Source organism: Saccoglossus kowalevskii, chromosome 14 (genome assembly GCF_978046115.1).
Source record: "Saccoglossus kowalevskii chromosome 14, keSacKowa6.1, whole genome shotgun sequence".
In the NCBI taxonomy this organism is placed as follows: domain Eukaryota; kingdom Metazoa; phylum Hemichordata; class Enteropneusta; family Harrimaniidae; genus Saccoglossus; species Saccoglossus kowalevskii.
In genome coordinates, this window is record NC_140654.1 from 36,925,197 (window position 1) to 36,935,334 (window position 10,138).

Sequence of the window (10,138 nt, forward strand, 5' to 3'; positions counted from 1 at the left end):
TGATGACAAATCAATGTATTGACCATATCAAGTGTCCCAGTACACTGTCAGCCTTAGTGAAGACAAACCATTGTACTGACCATATCAAGTGTCCCAGTACACTGTCAGCCTTAGTGATGACAAATCAATGTATTGACCATATCAAGTGTCCCAGTACACTGTCAGCTTTAGTGGTGACAAATCAATGTATTGACCATATCAAGTGTCCCAGTACAATGTCAGCCTTAGTGGTGACAAATCAATGTATTGACCCTATCAATTGTCCCAGTACACTGTCAGCCTTAGTGATGACAAATCAATGTATTGACACTATCAAGTGTCCCAATACACTGTCAGCCTTAGTGATGACAAATCAATGTATTGACCATATCAAGTGTCCCAGTACACTGTCAGCTTTAGTGAAGACAAACCATTGTACTGACCCTATCAAGTGTCCCAGTACACTGTCAGGCTTAATGGTGACAAATCAATGTACTCACTCTATCAAGTGTCCCAGTACACTGTCAGCCTTAGTGGTGACAAATCAATGTATTGACCTTATCAAGTGTCCCAGTACACTGTCAGCCTGAGTGATGTCAAACCAATGTACTGACCCTATCAAGTGTCCCAGTACACTGTCAGCCTTAGTGATGACAAATCAATGTACTGATCCTATCAAGTGTCCCAGTACACTGTCAGCCTTAGTGATGACAAATCAATGTACTGACCCTATCAAGTGTCCCATTACACTGTCAGCCTTAGTGATGACAAATCAATGTATTGACCATATCAAGTGTCACAGTACACTATCAGACTTAGTGATGACAAACCAATGTACTGACCCTATCAAGTGTCCCAGTACACTGTCAGCCTTAGTGATGACAAATCAATGTATTGACCCTATCAAGTGTCCCAGTACACTGTCAGCCTTAGTGATGACAAACCAATGTACTGACCCTATCAATTGTCCCAGTACACTGTCAGCCTCAGTGATGACAAACCACCGTACTCACCCTATCAAGTGTCCCAGTACACTATCAGACTTAGTGATGACAAATCAATGTATTGACCATATCAAGTGTCCCATTACACTGTCAGCCTTAGTGATGACAAATCAATGTATTGGCCCTATCAAGTATCCCAGTACACTGTCAGCCTTAGTGGTGACAAATCAATGTACTGACCCTATCAAGTGTCCCAGTACACTGTCAGCCTTAGTGATGACAAATCAATGTACTGACCCTATCAAGTATCCCATTACACTGTCAGCCTTAGTGATGACAAATCAATGTATTGGCCCTATCAAGTGTCCCAGTACACTGTCAGACTTAGTGATGACAAATCAATGTACTGACCATATCAAGTGTCCCAGTACACTGTCAGGCTTAGTGGTGACAAATCAATGTATTGACCCTATCAAGTGTCCCAATACACTGTCAGCCTTAGTGATGACAAATCAATGTATTGACCATATCAAGTGTCCCAGTACACTGTCAGCCTTAGTGAAGACAAACCATTGTACTGACCATATCAAGTGTCCCAGTACACTGTCAGCCTTAGTGGTGACAAATCAATGTACTGACCCTATCAGATGTCGCAGTACACTGTCAGCCTTATTGATGACAAACCAATGTACTGACCCTATCAAGTGTCCCAGTACACTGTCAGCCTAAGTGATGACAAATCAATGTATTGATCATATCAAGTGTCCCAGTACACTGTCAGCCTTAGTGATGACAAATCAATGTACTGACCCTATCAAGTATCCTAGTACACTGTCAGCCTTAGTGATGACAAATCCATGTACTGACCCTATCAAGTGTCCCATTACACTGTCAGCCTTAGTGATGACAAATCAATGTATTGACCCTATCAAGTGTCCCAGTACACTGTCAGACTTAGTGATGACAAATCAATGTATTGACCATATCAAGTGTCCCAGTACACTGTCAGCCTTAGTGATGACAAACAAATGTTCTGACCCTATCAAGTGTCCCAATACACTGTCAGCCTTAGTGATGACAAATCAATGTATTGACCCTATCAAGTGTCCCAGTACACTGTCAGACTTAGTGATGACAAATCAATGTATTGACCATATCAAGTGTCCCAGTACACTGTCAGCCTTAGTGATGACAAACAAATGTACTGACCCTATCAAGTGTCCCAGTACACTGTCAGGCTTAGTGATGACAAATCAATGTATTGACCATATCAAGTGTCCCAGTACACTGTCAGCCTTAGTGATGACAAACCAATGTACTGACCCTATCAAGTGTCCCAGTACACTGACTGGCGTAGTGGTGAAAAATCAATGTATTGACCCTATCAAGTGTCCCAGTACACTGTCAGCCTTAGTGATGACAAACCAATGTACTGACCCTATCAAGTGTCCCAGTACACTGTCAGCCTAAGTGATGACAAATCAATGTACTGACCCTATCAAGTGTCCCAGTACACCGTCAGGCTTAGTGGTGACAAATCAATGTATTGACCCTATCAAGTGTCCCAGTACACTGTCAGCCTTAGTGATGACAACTCAATGTATTGACCGTATCAAGTGTCCCAGTACACTGTCAGCTTTAGTGGTGACAAATCAATGTATTGACAATATCAAGTGTCCCAGTACAATGTCAGCCTTAGTGGTGACAAATCAATGTATTGACCCTATCAATTGTCCCAGTACACTGTCAGCCTTAGTGATGACAAATCAATGTACTGACCCTATCAGATGTCCCAGTACACTGTCAGCCTTAGTGATGACAAACCAATGTACTGACCCTATCAAGTGTCCCAGTACACTGTCAGCCTAAGTGATGACAAATCAATGTATTGACCATATCAAGTGTCCCAGTACACTGTCAGCCTTAGTGATGACAAATCAATGTACTGACCCTATCAAGTATCCTAGTACACTGTCAGCCTTAGTGATGACAAATCCATATACTGACCCTATCAAGTGTCCTAGTACACTGTCAGCCTTAGTGATGACAAACCAATGTAGTGACCCTATCAAGTGTCCCAGTACACTGTCAGGCGTAGTGGTGACAAATCAATGTATTGACCCTATCAAGTGTCCCAATACACTGTCAGCCTTAGTGATGACAAATCAATGTATTGACCATATCAAGTGTCCCAGTACACTGTCAGCCTTAGTGAAGACAAACCATTGTACTGACCCTATCAAGTGTCCCAGTACACTGTCAGGCTTAATGGTGACAAATCAATGTACTCACCCTATCAAGTGTCCCAGTACACTGTCAGCCTTAGTGGTGACAAATCAATGTATTGACCTTATCAAGTGTCCCAGTACACTGTCAGCCTGAGTGTTGTCAAACCAATGTACTGACCCTATCAAGTGTCCCAGTACACTGTCAGGCTTAGTGGTGACAAATCAATGTATTGACCCTATCAAGTGTCCCAGTACACTGTCAGCCTTAGTGATGACAACTCAATGTATTGACCATATCAAGTGTCCCAGTACACTGTCAGCTTTAGTGGTGACAAATCAATGTATTGACCATATCAAGTGTCCCAGTTCAATGTCAGCCTTAGTGGTGACAAATCAATGTATTGACCCTATCAATTGTCCCAGTACATTGTCAGCCTTAGTGATGACAAATCAATGTATTGACCCTATCAAGTGTCCCAATACACTGTCAGCCTTAGTGATGACAAATCAATGTATTGACCATATCAAGTGTCCCAGTACACTGTCAGCTTTAGTGAAGACAAACCGTTGTACTGACCCTATCAAGTGTCCTAGTACACTGTCAGGCTTAATGGTGACAAATCAATGTACTCACCCTATCAAGTGTCCCAGTACACTGTCAGCCTTAGTGGTGACAAATCAATGTATTGACCTTATCAAGTGTCCCAGTACACTGTCAGCCTGAGTGATGACAAATCAATGTATTGACCATATCAAGTGTCCCAGTACACTGTCAGCCTTAGTGATGACAAATCAATGTACTGACCCTATCAAGTATCCTAGTACACTGTCAGCCTTTGTGATGACAAATCCATGTACTGACCCTATCAAGTGTCCTAGTACACTGTCAGCCTTAGTGATGACAAACCAATGTAGTGACCCTATCAAGTGTCCCAGTACACTGTCAGCCTTAGCGATGAACAATCAATGTACTGACCCTATGAAGTGTCCCAGTACACTGTCAGCCTTAGTGATGACAAATCAATGTATTGACCCTATCAAGTGTCCCAATACACTGTCAGCCTTAGTGATGACAAATCAATGTATTGACCATATCAAGTGTCCCAGTACACTGTCAGCTTTAGTGAAGACAGACCATTGTACTGACCCTATCAAGTGTCCCAGTACAATGTCAGCCTTAGTGGTGACAAATCAATGTATTGACCCTATCAATTGTCCCAGTACACTGTCAGCCTTAGTGATGACAAATCAATGTACTGACCCTATCAGATGTCCCAGTACACTGTCAGCCTTAGTGATGACAAACCAATGTACTGACCCTATCAAGTGTCCCAGTACACTGTCAGCCTAAGTGATGACAAATCAATGTATTGACCATATCAAGTGTCCCAATACACTGTCAGCCTTAGTGATGACAAATCAATGTATTGACCATATCAAGTGTCCCAGTACACTGTCAGCCTTAGTGAAGACAAACCATTGTACTGACCGTATCAAGTGTCCCAGTACACTGTCAGGCTTAATGGTGACAAATCAATGTACTCACCCTATCAAGTGTCCCAGTACACTGTCAGCCTTAGTGGTGACAAATCAATGTATTGACCTTATCAAGTGTCCCAGTACACTGTCAGCCTGAGTGATGTCAAACCAATGTACTGACCCTATCAAGTGTCCCAGTACACTGTCAGGCTTAGTGGTGACAAATCAATGTATTGACCCTATCAAGTGTCCCAGTACACTGTCAGCCTTAGTGATGACAACTCAATGTATTGACCATATCAAGTGTCCCAGTACACTGTCAGCTTTAGTGGTGACAAATCAATGTATTGACCATATCAAGTGTCCCAGTACAATGTCAGCCTTAGTGGTGACAAATCAATGTATGGACCCTATCAAATGTCCCAGTACACTGTCAGCCTTAGTGATGACAAATCAATGTATTGACCCTATCAAGTGTCCCAATACACTGTCAGCCTTAGTGATGACAAATCAATGTATTGACCATATCAAGTGTCCCAGTACACTGTCAGCTTTAGTGAAGACAAACCGTTGTACTGACCCTATCAAGTGTCCCAGTACACTGTCAGGCTTAATGGTGACAAATCAATGTACTCACCCTATCAAGTGTCCCAGTACACTGTCAGCCTTAGTGGTGACAAATCAATGTATTGACCTTATCAAGTGTCCCAGTACACTGTCAGCCTGAGTGATGACAAATCAATGTATTGACCATATCAAGTGTCCCAGTACACTGTCAGCCTTAGTGATGACAAATCAATGTACTGACCCTATCAAGTATCCTAGTACACTGTCAGCCTTTGTGATGACAAATCCATGTACTGACCCTATCAAGTGTCCTAGTACACTGTCAGCCTTAGTGATGACAAACCAATGTAGTGACCCTATCAAGTGTCCCAGTACACTGTCAGCCTTAGCGATGAACAATCAATGTACTGACCCTATGAAGTGTCCCAGTACACTGTCAGCCTTAGTGATGACAAATCAATGTATTGACCCTATCAAGTGTCCCAATACACTGTCAGCCTTAGTGATGACAAATCAATGTATTGACCATATCAAGTGTCCCAGTACACTGTCAGCTTTAGTGAAGACAGACCATTGTACTGACCCTATCAAGTGTCCCAGTACAATGTCAGCCTTAGTGGTGACAAATCAATGTATTGACCCTATCAATTGTCCCAGTACACTGTCAGCCTTAGTGATGACAAATCAATGTACTGACCCTATCAGATGTCCCAGTACACTGTCAGCCTTAGTGATGACAAACCAATGTACTGACCCTATCAAGTGTCCCAGTACACTGTCAGCCTAAGTGATGACAAATCAATGTATTGACCATATCAAGTGTCCCAATACACTGTCAGCCTTAGTGATGACAAATCAATGTATTGACCATATCAAGTGTCCCAGTACACTGTCAGCCTTAGTGAAGACAAACCATTGTACTGACCGTATCAAGTGTCCCAGTACACTGTCAGGCTTAATGGTGACAAATCAATGTACTCACCCTATCAAGTGTCCCAGTACACTGTCAGCCTTAGTGGTGACAAATCAATGTATTGACCTTATCAAGTGTCCCAGTACACTGTCAGCCTGAGTGATGTCAAACCAATGTACTGACCCTATCAAGTGTCCCAGTACACTGTCAGGCTTAGTGGTGACAAATCAATGTATTGACCCTATCAAGTGTCCCAGTACACTGTCAGCCTTAGTGATGACAACTCAATGTATTGACCATATCAAGTGTCCCAGTACACTGTCAGCTTTAGTGGTGACAAATCAATGTATTGACCATATCAAGTGTCCCAGTACAATGTCAGCCTTAGTGGTGACAAATCAATGTATGGACCCTATCAAATGTCCCAGTACACTGTCAGCCTTAGTGATGACAAATCAATGTATTGACCCTATCAAGTGTCCCAATACACTGTCAGCCTTAGTGATGACAAATCAATGTATTGACCATATCAAGTGTCCCAGTACACTGTCAGCCTTAGTGAAGACAAACCATTGTACTGACCATATCAAGTGTCCCAGTACACTGTCAGCTTTAGTGGTGACAAATCAATGTACTGACCCTATCAGATGTCCCAGTACACTGTCAGCCTTAGTGACGACAAACCAATGTATTGGCCCTATCAAGTGTCCCAGTACACTGTCAGACTTAGTGATGACAAATCAATGTACTGACCATATCAAGTGTCCCAATACACTGTCAGCCTTAGTGATGACAAATCAATGTATTGACCATATCAAGTGTCCCAGTACACTGTCAGCCTTAGTGAAGACAAACCATTGTACTGACCGTATCAAGTGTCCCAGTACACTGTCAGGCTTAATGGTGACAAATCAATGTACTCACCCTATCAAGTGTCCCAGTACACTGTCAGCCTTAGTGGTGACAAATCAATGTATTGACCTTATCAAGTGTCCCAGTACACTGTCAGCCTGAGTGATGTCAAACCAATGTACTGACCCTATCAAGTGTCCCAGTACACTGTCAGGCTTAGTGGTGACAAATCAATGTATTGACCCTATCAAGTGTCCCAGTACACTGTCAGCCTTAGTGATGACAACTCAATGTATTGACCATATCAAGTGTCCCAGTACACTGTCAGCTTTAGTGGTGACAAATCAATGTATTGACCATATCAAGTGTCCCAGTACAATGTCAGCCTTAGTGGTGACAAATCAATGTATGGACCCTATCAAATGTCCCAGTACACTGTCAGCCTTAGTGATGACAAATCAATGTATTGACCCTATCAAGTGTCCCAATACACTGTCAGCCTTAGTGATGACAAATCAATGTATTGACCATATCAAGTGTCCCAGTACACTGTCAGCTTTAGTGAAGACAAACCGTTGTACTGACCCTATCAAGTGTCCCAGTACACTGTCAGGCTTAATGGTGACAAATCAATGTACTCACCCTATCAAGTGTCCCAGTACACTGTCAGCCTTAGTGGTGACAAATCAATGTATTGACCTTATCAAGTGTCCCAGTACACTGTCAGCCTGAGTGATGACAAATCAATGTATTGACCATATCAAGTGTCCCAGTACACTGTCAGCCTTAGTGATGACAAATCAATGTACTGACCCTATCAAGTATCCTAGTACACTGTCAGCCTTTGTGATGACAAATCCATGTACTGACCCTATCAAGTGTCCTAGTACACTGTCAGCCTTAGTGATGACAAACCAATGTAGTGACCCTATCAAGTGTCCCAGTACACTGTCAGCCTTAGCGATGAACAATCAATGTACTGACCCTATGAAGTGTCCCAGTACACTGTCAGCCTTAGTGATGACAAATCAATGTATTGACCCTATCAAGTGTCCCAATACACTGTCAGCCTTAGTGATGACAAATCAATGTATTGACCATATCAAGTGTCCCAGTACACTGTCAGCTTTAGTGAAGACAGACCATTGTACTGACCCTATCAAGTGTCCCAGTACAATGTCAGCCTTAGTGGTGACAAATCAATGTATTGACCCTATCAATTGTCCCAGTACACTGTCAGCCTTAGTGATGACAAATCAATGTACTGACCCTATCAGATGTCCCAGTACACTGTCAGCCTTAGTGATGACAAACCAATGTACTGACCCTATCAAGTGTCCCAGTACACTGTCAGCCTAAGTGATGACAAATCAATGTATTGACCATATCAAGTGTCCCAATACACTGTCAGCCTTAGTGATGACAAATCAATGTATTGACCATATCAAGTGTCCCAGTACACTGTCAGCCTTAGTGAAGACAAACCATTGTACTGACCGTATCAAGTGTCCCAGTACACTGTCAGGCTTAATGGTGACAAATCAATGTACTCACCCTATCAAGTGTCCCAGTACACTGTCAGCCTTAGTGGTGACAAATCAATGTATTGACCTTATCAAGTGTCCCAGTACACTGTCAGCCTGAGTGATGTCAAACCAATGTACTGACCCTATCAAGTGTCCCAGTACACTGTCAGGCTTAGTGGTGACAAATCAATGTATTGACCCTATCAAGTGTCCCAGTACACTGTCAGCCTTAGTGATGACAACTCAATGTATTGACCATATCAAGTGTCCCAGTACACTGTCAGCTTTAGTGGTGACAAATCAATGTATTGACCATATCAAGTGTCCCAGTACAATGTCAGCCTTAGTGGTGACAAATCAATGTATGGACCCTATCAAATGTCCCAGTACACTGTCAGCCTTAGTGATGACAAATCAATGTATTGACCCTATCAAGTGTCCCAATACACTGTCAGCCTTAGTGATGACAAATCAATGTATTGACCATATCAAGTGTCCCAGTACACTGTCAGCTTTAGTGAAGACAAACCATTGTACTGACCCTATCAAGTGTCCCAGTACACTGTCAGGCTTAATGGTGACAAATCAATGTACTCACCCTATCAAGTGTCCCAGTACACTGTCAGCCTTAGTGATGACAAATCAATGTACTGATCCTATCAAGTGTCCCAGTACACTGTCAGCCTTAGTGATGACAAACCAATGTACTGACCCTATCAAGTTTCCCAGTACACTGTCAGCCCAGTCTTAGTAGTCAATGTACTGTTGATAACTGCTCACCTGATGCCCGTTTCTGTATCAGTTCTAAGTACTGCATAATAGTACATGATGTATCAACGTCCACTTCAACTGTTTGTAAATACTCTTTGATAAGTGGAATAATTCCTGGAAAGTCATGACTATCAACTTTTCCACCATTTATAATGGTATTTATTGACATCAAGCAGCATTCGTCGTAAATATTACCATTATTGCACTTTCTATCTTTAGCACCTGTTATTGTAGAACACAGAAAATATTCCTTCTTAGTAAAAAAAACATGGTTATACTTCACATGGCTATATATTCAAGAGCTGGCTGATAATATTATGAGGAAGGTCATCTCTAGAGATTAACCATATTTGATTGTAGAATGTAGAAAAAAATATGGAAGATACTCATAATGACTTAATTCATAAACAGGTGTAAAGTAGAATGTGTATTATGTACAGCAACACAGAATAAAATGTCCATGATCAGTTATTAGATAATTAGTGGATATTCGATTTCAAATTCATTGAAATTAAAACAAAAGTTATTGAACGAAAAGTTAAAAGGTGCCTTTAATAATAACATTTAACATAATAAGAAAAATAAAGGATGAAGAAAGAGATCCTTGTCCCTTGCTGATAAGATTGAGACATGAAGGATGAGATCCGTGTCCCTTGCTGATGAGATTGAGACATGAAGGATGAGATCCTTGTCCCTTGCTGATGAGATTAAGACATGTAGTATGGGATCCTTGTCCCTTGCTGATAAGATTAAGACATGTAGTATGGGATCCTTGTCTCTTGCTGATAAAATTGGGACTTGAAGGATGAGATCCTTGTCACTTGCTGATAAGATTGAGACATGAAGGATGAGATCCTTGTCCCTTGCAGATAAGATTGA

At 41.8% G+C, this 10,138-nt stretch overlaps 1 protein-coding gene across 1 annotated transcript in view; it reads right to left on the reverse strand.

Annotated features, from left to right (window-relative positions):
* LOC146734704 (glutamate--cysteine ligase-like) overlaps nt 1-9,458 on the reverse strand; it is a 39,231-nt gene extending 29,773 nt beyond the window's left edge. Inside the window, exon 1 of the mRNA XM_085507754.1 lies at nt 9,269-9,458. Within this exon, the coding sequence (XP_085363880.1) occupies nt 9,269-9,428 (160 nt within the window). The 5' untranslated portion in view covers nt 9,429-9,458. The remainder of the gene's footprint in view (nt 1-9,268) is intronic.
* Nucleotides 9,459-10,138: the final 680 nt, after the last annotated feature.